The sequence below is a fragment of the Perca fluviatilis genome, chromosome 7 (assembly GCF_010015445.1).
Source record: "Perca fluviatilis chromosome 7, GENO_Pfluv_1.0, whole genome shotgun sequence".
Classification (NCBI taxonomy): Eukaryota; Metazoa; Chordata; class Actinopteri; order Perciformes; family Percidae; genus Perca; species Perca fluviatilis.
Window position 1 is genome coordinate 28,099,203 of NC_053118.1, and position 17,162 is coordinate 28,116,364.

Below are 17,162 nucleotides of genomic sequence, written 5' to 3' on the forward strand. Positions count from 1 at the left end.
GTAACATTTCAGACCAGTTTTTCAATATTCATGTCTTCAGTGAAAACAAATTGGCTTGAGGCTGACAGCCAAATGGTAGGGAAGTTGGAGACAACGCACTGTTGGTTTTGTTCTTTTAATGGGATTTGTTAACAATAACAAAAATGTAGAATACTGCCAGCCTTAACCTTTAACAGAAACATTTTGACTAGGACCCTTTACATTTGTGTATTCAAGAATTGTGACCAAGATAAGTACCAAGCTGGACATTTTATTGCACTTTCCTGCCTTTTCCAATCATCTGATGTCCACACTCATCCTTATTCATTCTCTCATCAAGCCACACCTGTCCCTCATCAACTCCACTCAGTATATACTCAGACACACAAACACTTGTCCTCTGCCACATCATTCTTACTTCTGTAACTATAGCATAACAGACTGTTCATTCTCCTTTTGGGATTTGTTTGGCTCTGCTGACTTGTTGCCAACCTCTACCTTCCCTTTTCAATCCTATCTGCTCTGTTGTTAAATCAAGCTTTTAGATCCACACGACACCCAAACGATTTAACCAGCCTCAAAAATCATAAACTCCCTGTCAAATGTATACGCTCTTTATGCTTTTCGTCATATTGCGTCTGAGTGAAAAGTGTATTTCTCTTCCTATCCGCCACCACAAGCATCCTTTTTATTCATGCTGAACCGTGTGCCTGTGTGTGTTTTAACGGATGGGATGTCAAATGATAAGGCCCTGATGCGCTGGCGTATTTAACTGAATGAGACAGAATGCCTGTATGTCTCTGAATGGGTCAACTGATGGATGCCTGTGAGAGTGAATGGGTGCGACAGATTGTATCTGTGGTTTGGTGAGGATGAAGGAGGCGGCGACTGCAAACAACAGTGCAGAGCAGCGTCACTATCTGTATGTGAGTGAGGACTCAGGTAACTGGGGACATATTGCAAAGGGGTTAAAGGCGTCTAGCAGGTTTCCAGCTCACCTCGAAAGTGGTGCACGTCCTACTATCACCACAACCTGAAGCACAAACACATATTCTGCTCAACCTCCACATACACTGTTCTCCTCATCCCCCCTGCCTGCAGTCTCTGAGTAATGGGGACAGATGCGGCTGGCAGCTTCTTGCTGTTCCTTTGGGCTAGTCGGCCCGCCACACACCTCCCCCTTTTCACCAACGCCCCTGGTTTCCTGCAACTGATGGCTTGGTTGCACAGACTCCCATGGAATAGCAATGCGGCCCCTATCTCTTTCTCTGCAAACTGAGGGGTTATTGGGGGAGAGAGAGGGGGAGGCGGTGTGAGATGAAGGGGGCGGCTAGAGAGAGAGAGGATTACTGCTGACAGAGGAGAAATGCTGTAGGCTTGCAAGTGAGGACAACTGCACAAAGTTTGTGATGTAAGGGTGTGTGTGTGTGTGTGTGTGTGTGTGTGTGTGTGTGTGTGTGTGTGTTTGCTATAGGTGTGCGATCATGCATCTCCTCTATATTTTTGGGTGTCTGTGATCACTGTGGGCTTGTCCCTGCCTGAGGTACTGTGCAGAGAAGGACATTGCATGCACAGCAGGCTAATCCAGGGGCAAACAAGGGAGATAGGAGGAACAGACCTCTGAGCAAGCCCAAAGCTGTCTGTAAGTACAGCAGTACAGTAGGTTGTGCATTAATTTGCCTAACGGTAAAATTACAGCATGTTGAGTAGTTGTTCACACTGACCTATTTATTATTGCTGTCTTGGTGCTGCATTTGATCTGTGCTGCTTATTAGACTTTCAAAACACTGAAATGTAAAAAATAATAATCCTTGTTTCCCTCATCTGCCTTGCTCAAAAGTTCAATCTAAGATTTTCTGGAACGTTTTGGCACACATACGTCCACATCACACACAACAAACACAATCCAGTGTTCATATTTGACCAAAGACGTCATGGAGCTTATGCAATATGCAAGCTATTGCAATTTACTTTTAGTCAAAGTGATGTGAACAACACACATTGTATTATAAAACTACACAAGTCAAAAGAGAAGAGAATTATGTACTTAAAAGCTGATAGTTACCCTAGTAACATACATACATGTAGGAATGTTGAGCCATGGCACAATGGTATATTCAGTGCATAGCAATTTTCTTTGTGCCAAACAGATAACACAGCACTGCCACAGTTCTAATAAAACCATACAATCTTTCTAGAGGCGATGTAATTTGCGATGTTTATTTGCCTGACTTTGGACATTAGTGGTGACAAAGATGGGAACAGATAGGGAATAAATGCTGTGCTGATCACATCGATTGGATTTGACTTCATCTATCAAGTCGTGCATCCTGACCTCTCGCAACTAGTTCTGATTCCACACAATTATGAAAGCTCAAAAATAGCTGATTTAATGCCAAAAGTGGCTGTTAGCGTAGGTTGGCATCGTGATGCCAGTTGACAGGGTGGATGAGGACAGATGCTAATTATTACAGGTGGCGCGGTGGGGATAATTACGTATAATGTGTGGTTATTTGGGACAAAACATTGGGACATAGGGAAAAATACTGGAGAGTATAAATTTAAGATGGGGACAGACTGAACAGCTGGGCTGTAGAGTGATGACACAGGTATGTGGGATAAAGACGTGGACGTGAGCTGAATGCTGATAAGCATTTAGGAAGAAAAGGGGTGGGGGGGGAATAAAAAGACTATTAAAGGCAGACAAGGGTTGGGGATGAATGTGAAAGCGGTGAGATAAAGGTGAATCTGTGAACAAGAGATCTCTGGATCCAAAGATAAGCAAACAAGAAGGGGTAGCTTACATTTCTGGTCTTTCCAGGTGACAGTGGGCTCAGGCCGACCCACTGCAAGACAGTAGAGGTTTACATTCTCTCCTTCGTTCACCGACACGTTTTTTGAGATGTTGACGATTCTGGCCGGCACTGAAAAACAAGATAATGCTATTAAAATATGACCTCAAAATCCCCTTTTATGTCATAAATTATTGATGAGGTATGGTCTTACAGCCTATTAAGGTATTTAAATATATGATGCAAATCCCTGCACCTACAGTAAGACAGAGAGGCAATCAACTGATTAATGATCTATCCCTGAGAGCTGTGTAACAATGTATATATCTACTAAATATCTATTCAAATGCACTGAATTATAAATTAATGCAAATGTGCATTAAAATATCTTCTCATGACATCTAATCTTTACTTTTTAGGTGAATGACCACTCCTGAATACTGTTTTGCCCCAAACTCAAATTGTCGGAGCACTATGCATGTATTTAGCTTGATAACAAGATGGCCCTTGAATTTAAATTGCCCATTATCATTGCTTTTAATGAGCTTGGCCCTGAGATTGCTTTTCTTTGCAAGACATATACAGAGGAGACTATTTTTCTCTATCTAGCTGGAGTTGAATACTTGCAGTGATAAAGCACAGATTGGAGTGGTGGTGAAGCCGCTCCTGCTTGATGCACTGACTTCAGGGTGTAATTATTTTGTGTAATATCAGGCTAGGGCTGGAATTGCAGGCAACTTGAAATTAGGTATATATGGTCATCTGTGCCAGGTTTGCACCCTGCAGACAAGAGTTTTTGGCTGCAGTGTATGAATCTGTTAGTAAGAAGCTGACATTGTCTCCGCCACCTGTGAGGTGTTCGAGTTTTCAATCCAGCAGAATGTATTATTATATATGCTGTTAAAAGTTTTCAGTTTCATTCTGCTGGTGATGTAAATGCAATCTTCACAACACACCAGTCCAATATATGCATTAAAAGTGACTCATGCAGGGGGAAACGGTCTGAGATCCATCCTCCGGGCAGTTCTGTGCCAATACATCATGTCACTCAGGATCAGTCAGAGTCTCACTCACTTAGTTGCTGACTTGATGACTGAGCCCCAGTTGTGGTCCTGCACTGTCAGTTATTTAGTCAGGCATTTGGACAGGCCCCTTGTGTACCTCATCTCCTACATACACATCCTCATCCATCTGATCTGCCTAACTTTCTGTTTATAAAGACAAATAACTCCAACGGGCCACATGAAAATAACAAATGAGCTTGGACTCAGCCGCCTTATGGAAACTGACTTTCTGATTATCTGTCATCTGCACTAGGCTTGCTTTTCTGTAGACAGACGCACACACACACACGTACACACACACACACACACACACACACACACACACACACACACACACACACACACACACACACACACACACACACACACACACACACACACACACACACGCCAGCTAAGCTTTCAAGACATCATCAATTACATTTTGATATAACCTTAAATACCAAACTTAAATGCTCAAACATCATAAAAACATTAAATACTAAGTTTTCTATCATAATTTTAAGCATGATTTAACAGAACAATACTTACGTATTGTAACTCCAGATTCTATGAGTATAGGCGCAGCCTTCTAAGGCTACGCTATTAGGTTTATCCCTTCGCGCATGCGTAGTCGTGAAGATTTTCTTTCCCGCCCTTGCGTACAGTACGGGCTTCAACTACGTCCGCAGATACTGTATATATACAGAGCGGACCCGTTGTTCATCTCCCAACATCAGCTTTTTCTTCAGCTAATGTAACAGGAGCAGGTGGCCCGAATCTTAGAGGGCTGCGCCTATACTATACTATACTATATTATAGAATCTGGAGTTACAATACGTAACTATCGTTCTATTTCGTATAGGCTTCGTCCTCTAAGGCTATGCTATTGGGTTAGGGCAAAGCTTATGTAGTCAATGCCACCTGCAACACAGAGTCCACAAGCTGAACTTAGATTCTTTTTTTTATGATCTCCGGCAGATCCAAGAAGAGAGCCTTAGCGGTGGAGGGTGGAGCCGCCTGAGGCTGCCGAAACGGTGCCCCTGGCCGTTTTGGAGATGGGGAGAGCTGCAATGGGAGGGCATCGATCCCCGTTTCGAGATCCAGTTCTCCCAGGGGGGAGGAGGGACAGCCGGTGACGGAGGCGTTATCCGAGGGAATCGAGCCATCGGACTCGTGCTCGTCGAAAAAGCCTTCCTCCAGCGGATCCAGGGTGTTGACGGATTCCCGTCTGTCTGCCCAGCTACCATCCCCTTCCCCGCTAGCCTGACAAACCAGAAAAGCTTCCGCCCGCCGGTTAAGCTCTTTAGATGGCAGGCAGGCGCTGAACTGGCAGGAGGCATCAGGGGTGAGCGCCAGGCCGGCGTGAGCGCCAGGCCGGCGTGAGCGGCGCCGAGGCAGGTCTCGCCGCGGGGATGGAGGTCCGGCGGCAGGATGTGGCCGGTCCGGCAGTTGGGGCAGAGGCGAACACTGCTGGAAGGTGAGATTGTCTTCATACTGCTAGCTTGAAGAAAAAGTGGGAGATGAACAACGGGTCTGCTCTGTATATATACAGTATCTGCGGACATAGTTGAAGCCCGTACTGTACGCAAGGGCGGGAAAGAAAATCTTCACGACTGCACATGCGCGAAGGGATAAACCCAATAGCGTAGCTTTAGAGGGTGAAGCCTATACGAAATAGAACAGGAGGAACACTGAAATGTAAAATCTCAATTGCTTCCCCAGAAGTCAAACCTCAATCACATCCAATATACAGCACTACACTCGGATGAATGACAAAATGCATAATTAAGTCATTTAGTTTTTATCCAAGGCTGCTTACAGTAACATCAGCGCATACTGCACTTTAAAGTCACTTATAACAGATTCCTGTTCTGTCTCAAAGGGGCTGCTCACCTTGGACAATGAGGTAGACGTGGGCGACGCGGGGCTTGTTATTGGCCTGGAAGGTGCAAGTGTAAGGCCCCTCGTCGGTTACTTGCACCTTGTCGATGTGGATGGAGAAGTCACTGTTGTTACTGTTGGCCAGCGTCACACGCTTGTCCAGTGACCACTTGTCTGTCCCCGTGAAGAGGATGTTAGAGCGGTTCAGCCAGGCCTTGTGGGTGACCTCCTCGTCAATCCGACATCTGTGAGAGGACATGGTCGATTTACAATTGAGAGGCCTATTTGACATTATGTTTAGGGTTTACATTAAAAACTGCTAAGAGGTGTTTTTATGTTACATTTATCATGGGTACAGATATACAAAGGGGTGACAATTCAAAGGAAAAAACAGTACAGTGTTTAGCACACCAGAAAATAGATTGCAGTGGGACACCACTCTCCCAAAATATGGTGTATGATGGTGTATACCCATTGGTGTTCAATGATGCAAATACAGTGACTGCAAAGGTCATATGACTCACATCCTTTTCTACCAATTAAAACCATTCAGGGACCCCGTGTGCCCTTTACTGTACATGAGCATCTTCATTTGTTATGTCTCTCCACTCATTTCAGGTTTTTCCTTTATTTGTCATCTGTCTCTTGGGTAACACAGCACTAATGATCATCCATTACTCCTGTTACACAGCTGGAGAAAATGGGTCACATTATGAAAAAATATAGTTGAGTATCAGTTATAGCTTGTGAGCATTGCATGAGAAGTGGTTGTATACCATCATTCTCTTCACAGTTGCGTTGTCTGTAAGATAACACTGAACATGAATGCAGTGCAATGAATGCAAGATACATATAATTCAAGTCCAGAGGTATGTCGACTGGCGATTCGCCTAAAACTGTCTGTAAACTCACAATTAAAGTTAATGGCTGGAAAATATGTGAAATAAGAAAATATATGAGAGAGTAAATTATAATGGTGTCGGTGTGCAGTAAATCAGAAGTGTTGTTCCAAAAGGATGTGGCACGCTTCAAAACAGGAACCATGGTCCAAAGGTATGACTTCAGTTCTTGGCTTGGCCACTAGATGTCCTTACCCAGCTTCAACTAGCTGCAAGGACATGCCTCTATAGTACTCATGTTTAATTGATATGACCTGGATAAATATCACTGTTGAGGTGGATCTTAGATCACCTGCCAAGTCAGTGCAGTGACACAACAATGCATCAATGCACAGTGCACTGTGCAGGTGAGCTTGGTAGTCTTTAACAAATAGGCTACAAGGTACTGGGCTGATGTTCAAGTGGACACATGACCTGAAGGGCCAAACCACTTCAAACTGGTTTGGGAATAAAGAAATATTTTGATTGAGATTCGGTTTGTGGCTGGTGGGTTTAAATAAAGACACAATACAGTATGAAATCACACCCTAAAAATTCATTATCTGTGTACAAACACTATTAATGTATTTTTAAAATGAATCACATCTACACTGATGATGTTGCTACAGGACTGCAAGCCCAGAGGAAATGAGCACCATAATAGCATCAAATGTGCCTCGTCTTAATGGCCCGCATCAAAGCCAACACAACAGCATTTTCTCAAGCATAACACAAGTATTTGTGCCACTTGGGCAAAAGTGATTTTACATGAAAATGGAGTTTATTTATGAATCTGTTTAGTCTTCTGATTGTCAGCTATTGACTGTCCAGTGCAGATTTGTAATGTTTGTAATGTTACAGTGCTGCACAGCTTTCCTGAAACCAAACTGTTCAGGAATAAAAGGTGACATTGAAAGGACAGATTTGACCACCCAGGTCCATTCAGTTTATAATTTCTGGTGTAAACACAGTATCAGTACTGGCTTCAGGCTACACGTCATGATGACATTATCAATCAGGATTCTGGTTCTTTGATTTCCAACTTATGAGAGAGACTTGCTGATGTTAAATTAAGCATTGCGTTAGTTCATGCAGGACACGGAAGTCAAAGGCTAATTGAATCATAATTCCAGCCAGTCACAACCAATCACAGCCATTTTCACATCAGGCGGTCCATTTAAATGCCTCTCTAGTCCTCTCTGCTTCCTGATATTCCAATGCTGCCTCACACCGTTGCTGCTGGCAAAGCTTGCTTGCACCACCCCAGCCTCCACCTTCCCAGTTTTGGGTGTCATTATAACTATGTCTGAAATTGTTTCGATGTCTTGGATTGGACCTACTCTTGTGTACAGGGGGGTCTCAGCAGCATGCTCCCTGTTATTTAATAAAGTATAACTGTATATTTCCATTTGTTGCAATAAATGGTTAAATCTATGACGAGAGTGTTCCTGACTGAACAAATATTGAAAGGACTGTACTTGGCTTCAGAATAATATATATATATATATATATATATATATATATATATATATATATATATATATATATATATATATATATATATGTATATGAAAGGAAGGGACCAAAAGAGGAATTTGTTTACAGATCTGAAGAGGTGTTGCTTAAAGGAGGTGAAAATAATGTTGACTCTGATTTTTTCTTTTGTGCTTCTGAATGTACTGTCATGCCAGGTCACTTCCACGCGAGGGGAAAAAAGCAAGTTGGCTGTTTTTCTGCTTGGTTGGTAGCCGGGGAAAGCTGTGATTTCTACTTTATCACTCACAGTTTGGCAGGGGTGGCTGGACGCAGGACGCAGAGGCGGTCCAGCCACCCAACTGACCTGTGCATCATTATTGTTACATATAAGTACAAGGTGATTGCAGACAGACGGGATAACTCCGGCCACATCTGACAGGTAATATCATTCAATTACTTATAGGATAGACACGGCTGGAAAATATGGCACAATGTGGGACACCTAATTGAAGTTATGTGACAGAGAATTGGCAATTAATTCTGCAAGACAGATGTGTGTGTGTGTGTGTGTGTGTGTGTGGGGGGGGTAACACAAACATGTTTTTTTTATGTAATTAGTAGGCGCAGGTGTAGGATCAAAAGTTACCTCAAAGTGACGCTTTCTCCTTCCAACACTGTAATGTTGTCCGGCAGGTGTCCGAATTCCGCTCCGTGCACACTGGACGCTGCCAAGAAAAATGAGAGAAAAGACCAATGAGCCCCCAATAATGGCACCAGACGCTCCTCTGTTCATCAATCTCAGGTCAGGTGCTTGAGAATCAACAACCTCACTTAATCAGGTTGGGCGGGGATGTGCTGTGCATCCTGCTTACTTATTTCTGAAGGGAAAGTAATATATATACTAAACAAAAGAGTCACAACGTCTGCACTGACCCCCATACTTGAATAATGATTTGGTTTTACCCTGCATTCTGGAGGGATGCGCGTTCATTGAACAGCACTGATAATGAGCCAAGGGAAGAGGATTCATGCGGAGCTGCCGGAGCGTGAAATGAAGGGACAGCAACGGTAACAGAAGGGATGCTCATCCTGCCTACCAATACACACACACACACACACACACACACACACACACACACACACACACACACACACACACACACACACACACACACACACACACACACACACACACAAACACACATTCAGAGAACAGAGGCACATGCTTACAAAAGCAGAAACACACACAAGAACAGACACACATACTGAGAGCTATTACTTAAAGAAGAAACACGAACTTGGCATCTGTGAGATGTTTCAGACACTCAGGTGAGAAAAACACTTCAAAGCAGTTTGAAGTAATTTTGTGAACTTGCTTGGACTGCAAACAAAGGTAACCGAAGACCTTATATGCTGGCAATGATATTGCCCACTGAGGCGGGCCGCTCCCCGGTAAGACACCTGGCTCTGTCCATCTAAACTCTGCCAAATCACAGCATGACACCAGATACCTCGGCTTGTGTCTTCCCTCCATCTCCGACAATCTATTTTTCCCTCCGCCTGCAAAATGACCTCAATATCTCCAATAGGCTTTTGCTGTGGTCTAGCCTTGAGGTTTAATAAATGGTGACTTTATGAAACAAAGCCGGTGCAGTGAGAAGCTTAGAAGCACCTCAAGATTTGTTAAATAGCCGCACAAAGTCAAAGACACGTTAGGCATGCCGATTGTGAACCCACTAAGATATGACACCCAAAATGCAGCACTACAGGAAGTGTGGGTTTTAAATTAAAGGATGGTCTTTGTGGAATCATGGTTTGATTAAAAAGAATAATGAGGGAGGCTTGCGAATTATAATGCACTTCATGGATTGCTAATCAAAAGGTTTTCAAACTGCATCGCAGAAAGTCCTAAGAAGTGCCTACTACACTAAATAATAATTCATCATCTCTTAAATAAAGACTAATTATGCCTTTCCTCTTTTTCCGCATGTTTGTGAAGTAGTGTGGCTTTGGCATATCTGTGTGAATATGCCGTAGAAAATATAGGCTACATTCATGCTTGTGTATTCATATATTCATGTGTGTGTGATTGTGTGTGCACCAGTGTATGTGTTGCTCATGGTTGCCTATAATAGCAGAACAGTATCGAGCAGTCTGTTGCTCATTTGTTTGAATGTGAACGTTTGTTTTTCTGACATACCGGTGGAAAACAAGACAGGAGGACAAACTAATGACGCCTCAAAAGAAAACTGGCCCTGAAAATCTCCCGCTAAAAGCTGTAATCGCATTAATGGGTGCTGCTGCTGCCACTGATGCTGTACTATCTAGGCCGGCCAAGGATCCCAGAACTGGCTCCGTCTCTCACTCTCGCTGAAAGCCTTGGGGGAGGGGTGTAGCACATTAGCCATTGTGTCCAATGTTCCAAACATTTTCACAAGCTCTCGTTTATCTGTGGTTTTTACTACAGATGTTGCATAGCGTCACTGCGCTTATGCTTCCTGTCCTCAGCTCAAGCCCTCAGCTGTTCCCTTTCAAGTGTTCTGTACTCTACAAACTAGACTTTATTTAGGTTAATTCAATTCAGTTCCAGGGCTTGGGGCTTGGAGACGGGTGTGACATGCTGTCATAAATACACACTACCCCACATACGCAATTACAGACACACACGTAGAGAAAAGACGCTCTCTATCATATAACGTAACCAGTGGGACACACACGCGACCCACACATTTTGATTGAATGAATGATGAATGCATACGCTGAATGCTCCAAACAACACTGCGAAGGTTACAAACCAGTGGGGAGCAATTCCCATTTCCCTACTCAATTCCCATTTTCACAGCTCGATTGGCACCTCGCATTCTAAAACCTATATCACCCTGCCTCCACTCCCAGACGCTGCACAACATGATAACCAGGTCAACACATTGAGCCCACATTTCTTCCCACACACTGCATCACAGGACCAATCACAGATAAGCAGGTTTACACGCACACATGAACTCATCAAACACTCATCGATGAGCCAAACAAGTGGCGATGAAGGTTTGTCTGAGTTCGTTGTGACAAATATTCACTTTCCCTCAAGGAAAATACAAACGTAACTTCATCTAGACACATAAAGTCAAAATACACACAAGGAAGCACACACATACACAAATATTGAGGATCCACTCTTCTTGATGCAAACATCCACTGCCGTGTAACACCTTTTGACCTCTGTCACTGACTTTGAACAGTGAAATTGTTGCTTTATCTTGGTACAACTTGTGATCCCAAAAAGTGAAAATGTTGTACAGCATCTGTATTTGAGAGATGGGAGACCACCTCTGTCTTAAGACAAATGTTGGCGTTCATACTTTAGTTTTTTCACCTCGCTAGCAAAGCATTGCGTAAGAAGCAATCATCTATTAATGCTTGACAGCTGGACTACTTTGTTTTGGCACCAAGATAATATCGAAAACATAAGGCAGACCACAACATCTCAAGCCGTCGGTATGGCATGGTATTTTATTATTGCTGTGGCTACACTTTCGAAGTTCAAAACTTTTGATACAAAGGGCCAAAGTGAACGCAGAATGCTTATAACCGCCAAAATGTGTGTGCAAAAGTGCAAAACAATAAATTACTTGGGTGTCTTGAATAACAAGGCTAAAAGCCCTGTAGACTGTAATTAAGCACAGCGGTGCTTTGAGTGAAATGCTACATACTTTTTTTCTACTATTGATGGAAATGTGTTATTGTTTGACAGCATCATCTGACAAATTCTTTGGTTAAAAAGGATGTGTTGTGTTAACATATGATGCATTACAGAGTTTTTGGTCTCCATGCTTTGCCAGACCAAAACTTAGGACTGCAGGATTTCGTGTCTAGAGTATTGCACATCTCAATTCTGTTGTGAAAATTGGCCAAAGCAATCAAATAAAATACCGTAATACATGGAGGTAAATGGTTAATGCTTCTGCAGATAAAAGGAATATAAAGTGTGCATCTGCGGCGTCTCTTTAATGGGGGAGTTGGAGCGTTGGGTGTAAAGCAACAAAATGTAAACAGCATCTGGCTGAATGACAGCAAGTGTCTCAAACCCTTTGATGTAATGGTTTATCCCTTTCAGGCAATGAATTCAAATGTTGCCGGCCAAACACAACAGACATGATCAAACACAACAATAATGAGTCCAGAGTGCAACCAGCAGTGTGCTGTTGCATGGCCAAAACAGAATAGTCAGACATCACTTTCAATTCCCGGGCTACTTTCGACTCTATTGATCCCTACGGTATCTCAAATTCTGCGTTTTCTCTGCTCCCTCCTGGGGCTCTGCATTTTCTGATGAACTGCACCCACCAGGAGGATTCACGAGTCTCGCCCATTCAAACTCTAGAAAGGAGGAGGTGCTTGCCAACTGGGAAGCTTAAACTACCGACTACTCTGCAGACTCTAAATGCGGAAACACAAACCCAATGTGAGTTCCAAAAGAAAGCCTTTTGTCTTTACCGCTTTAGTACACTACTTTACTAAAACAAAAATGGATTTGTTTATGAGAGAGCAAAATCCTGAGCCTATATGAAAACACAAGTGAGCAGAGTATGAATAGAGAAATGGTAAATGTAGAACAGTGTTGGTGGTGAACACTGCATTGGCCCCTGGTGTTGGTGTGGAGACGAGCATATTAAATTTCCCTGCTCACTGTTGTCTACAGCAAATACAGTCTGCCATGGCTACTGGTATCTCTTGTCCTTGCTATGACCTGCTGTTTTGTTGGCACACAAAAGAAAGCCCCATCTCCATACCACACACACATACACATACCACACACACACACACACGCACACGCACACGCACACACGCACACACATACACGCGTATGCTGTCCAAATGAACCCCGTCGAGCCTTTGTCTGCACACGGTATTCAGCCTCGGGTCTAGAGCTGTCTGGCATTTTTAAGAGAATAAAATGTTACGGACATGCCTAAGGGATTACACACAGGACAACACTGGGCTATAGCAAACTATTACTGTAATTCACCTATACTGGAGATCTTTGTCAATCAGTTCAGCCATTACAATGTACATCCTGCAAATATAGAAATCTGTTTTGCTCATATGTGGATAACACTTCATCTATTGCTGGCTCATAGGTAGTCATTCACATAACTCCCTCCATTTGTGGTCCAGTGTTTTTGTCTCTCCTGCATTGTGTATTTTGCAGCGTTTGCAAGGCTCCTTGCTCAGGACCCATGAGACATCTATTATGTGATTTGTATTCTCTTGACTTTTACATGTGCTTGTTTGTAATTGTACTTGCTACTGGCAGACACTTATGAGTAGAGCTCTATTGAGCTGTACAACTTTAGCCTGCGTATTCCTTGCAAGGCTGTCTTTGTACTATTCATCTATTTCGCATTGCCCTTGACGATCAAATAAACACAGAAAGGAGGCATAGCTACTTCCGAAAGCATGATTGGCGTCAAGACGGATAACAGAGGAGGCTATAATGAAACCCATAACAATAATCTGTTTTAACGGAGACTGCCGTGGTTTTGAAATTGAAAGGAGAAGGAGAGAGGCAAAGCACAAGGTTGGAAAGGAGAGGTGAAAATAGATAGCCAGGTTGAGGTGAGGTCCTGAAAGAAGAAAGTAATTGAGAGCCACAGTTGAGGTAGTTATACAGTTATAGCAACTGTAGTATTACGTGATAATAGCAGTACTGACGTTCATAGTGGCAGAAAGAGAAGGAGCAATGGAGTGGCATCAATATGAAGAGGGAAAAGTGTGAGGACACAGTAACGCTGGGGCAGAGAGCAAAGCAAAAAAAAAGAAAGACACACCCGCATAATTAACACCGGCATGCTGCAGCCAATTAAATATTTACAGAGGCACTTCCCTCCGACACCTTGATGATGAAGAGAGGCAGCCCAAGGATTATCAGATGCCGGGAGCCTAAGGCAGGAGACAAGGGGTTGGGGATGGGGGATTAAACATTAACCGGCACAGATATCCCTTTCGCTTCCTAGTCTGATCCCATTAACTCTGAACGTCCCAAATCCAACCCCATGTCCACCTCTGAAGCCCCATCTCTCCCCACTCCACTACTCATTCAGCCCCTCCACTCCCTATCGATGAAATCCCAGACAGCCCTCCTGGCTCCTTCCACCCTCAGCACCACCTGTCAGGGACAGAGCAACGGGAGAGCAGGGAGAGAGTGATGGGCAAGGTGTGAGAAACCACCTGGATGCCGCGCTCAAACAGCACAACAAGATGGATATGCAGGTCGCCTGCTTTTCACAATTGCTGGTGAAGCAAAATGGATATCAGTAGGATTCCACTTGACAGGAAATCTAAGAAATGTCAGAGAAGTCACGGAGAATGAATTGTTTTGAATCTGCCAGGTAAAGTCCTTTTTTTCACTCTCTCAGACCAAAAAGTGTTGTTTTTTTTCCTGTTGGAGGAATGTGATGGAATGACTGGAACAGGTGTTTATATGATCTGTGGCTTATTTGTGTACGTTAACTGCTCTGGTGAGCTCGTTCTGAGGCATCAAGAGGATTGGTTGGACATTTAGCTGCTCGTCATTCAAGGTCAAAATTTAGCTGGACTTACTGGATCTCACATTGCAACCACACACATGACTGCTAACACAGCCTGATCTCAGAAGCATGCCAAAACCATCAACATTTACAGAAAAGCAGGGAATCACCCTCGGGTGTCTAACTTGGCTTCACCAAAGATGTGACATCTGCCCCCTTTTTATTGTACACATGCTACTTCCACAATTCTGCCTCTGGTCGCTCTGCCCATCCCTCCCTCCCATTCAGCATCTCCTCTGCTCGCTCCCTCCCTTCCACCCACTAATCCCTCTTCACACATCAATCAATAGAGCACTGCAGAGTGCACAGAGCCATACAGTACTCAATGCAGCAGTTGTACAACTTCAATGGGCAGCAACAGATCTTTACCATTGAATCAAGCGTGGCCGGGGAGAAAAGCTGAGCGTGGTAAAACCCGGGACGAGGCCCACTCTGCTTTCTTTTACCCCCCATTTTCCTTGGTTCGACGCCTAAACCCCTTAGCACTCTTGAAATCAATACAGTGGTTAAACTGTTACTTCCTTTCAAACTGAGTACACACACGCCCCCCCTTACACAGGGCCCTGTAGACTCCCCTAAATACACCCTGTGCACTGGTAATTTGACAGATTTGTGGGCAAGTGCTGTCACTGTTTTAAAAGAGAAGCTTTAAATACTGATTCAGCCCCAAGTATCTCTGCATTCTCTGACAATAACATACTTTATAAGCAACAAAAAGGAACAGAATAACTTAACAGCAGCATGGTGCCTTCTTTGGCACCGAGCAAATCTGAGTTGTAAATTTACATTTTAGTTTGATTTATATAATAGTAAAAGCATACAGTAAAGGTACAATGGATGGATAGGTTGGATATTTGGAGGATATTATGATCTCATTGTCATTATATTCATGTATATTTAACTGGGCATTATGATAAGAAAAATCTTTATTATACTAAAGTTGCTCTTGAGGTTTCTTGAAAAAAATGTTTACATAAAAAAATATATTAAATGCAGTGTCTCTTCCCAAATGCATTTTGTATGTATCCTTGAGGACTAACAAATGTGTTGATTTAATTTCCTTCCTCAGAGGACATGTGCAAAGACATTTTTTTACGTTTTCAAAACCTGCATTGTTTAGTTTATCTGCGTCTGCAAGATAGCAATTTTTACCTTCTGTGCCTTTTTCTGATGCATTTCCACCTTTCTTGTTGCCATACCGACACTGACTGGCAAATAGTGTTACATCTTTGGCAGGAAAGTGTATAGGGTCCATGTGTATGTACTAAAAAAACCACAAGATATACAAACACAACGGGGACCTGCTCTCCAAAGCATTGCTCTATATCACCAGTAGTGGTCAAAATCTCCACAGTGTACCATTAATAGGAATATATTTCTGTTATCTACAGTATATCTATAATAACATATGGCAATATGCAAACTTCAAAAAGTCCTCCAAATTAAACTGAACGACACGTTTCCTGGCATTTGTTGAAACAACAGATTCTAGCATTTTTATTGAGAGGACCAGCCTTATACTATAATGTATACATAAATAAATAAATAATAAAACTATGTAATAAAACTGTGAATGTGGTCTGGTGTTCCATATGTTTACTGTTTATAGGAGCTCTGTCAGATGCTGTGAGACTGAACAAATATTTCCAGTCATGCGGTTAAGCTGCCAGCACAGTGGCGAGGCTTACCCTATAGTTTACACTTGAGCCTCTAAGAGGCTACAATAAAAACAGCAATTACCGGGCGATAGTGACAGGAGACAAAGGAGTGTAATAGCACGGGAGCAGTTATTTTCGATAGGACCATTGGCTGTAAAGTGGAGTCAAAAAGAATGAGGCATCAAAAAGTCAGTTGAGTGTTGGCCAGCATGTGTGTGAAATGGATGACCAGGCAATACAAGCTGCCAATGGTCATTTATGACACACTTGAAAAGTTGAACTAATGGGAAAAAAAGAGTTTGACGAGAGCTTGAGAATTAGCGCGGCTGTAGTTAATTTACATTGAAAGAGCTGAAATCATGCAATTTCCATCAAAAACAAAAGATGATGCGCTGAAAATGCATTCAGTGAATTTCGTACAAGATCTCGAGTCAATGTGGAACTAAATAAAAGATGTCATTAAGCTTTTGTTTAGATTTCTTTTAGCATGCTTAAGCCTTTACGGCACCACCACTGACTTAGCTTATTTACCCCCGCCCCCCCCCCCCACCCCATTTATTTCATACTGATAATGACTTATTTCTGTTGAAATATGCAAAACATGTAATACACTCAGAGTAATAAGACCAGTTAATTGTGATGACTGAATGGAGGGCAATAAGCAGCTGTCTGAAGCCTCTATGGTAATGAGCAATCTAAAATAAGTCATTCTTTGTCTGTGCATTTTGCAAGCAGCAAAACAAAAGGGAACAACATTTTGGCTACAGGGGAGCTGCAACATTTTCATATCAACACACTCAATCGCAATGAATGCACAAATAACTCAGTGTGCTGCTGGAATGTGGCAGTTTCAAGTGCAATTGGT

The 17,162-nt window shown here is 42.9% G+C and overlaps 1 protein-coding gene across 1 annotated transcript in view; it reads right to left on the minus strand.

Annotated features, from left to right (window-relative positions):
• Positions 1 to 17,162, minus strand: part of iglon5 (IgLON family member 5) — a 93,871-nt gene that overhangs the window by 8,738 nt on the left and 67,971 nt on the right. The window contains exons 2-4 of the mRNA XM_039806618.1: positions 8,699 to 8,777; positions 5,711 to 5,943; positions 2,784 to 2,903 (exon numbers count right to left, since the gene is read on the minus strand). Of these exons, the coding sequence (XP_039662552.1) occupies positions 2,784 to 2,903; positions 5,711 to 5,943; positions 8,699 to 8,777 (432 nt within the window). The remainder of the gene's footprint in view (positions 1 to 2,783; positions 2,904 to 5,710; positions 5,944 to 8,698; positions 8,778 to 17,162) is intronic.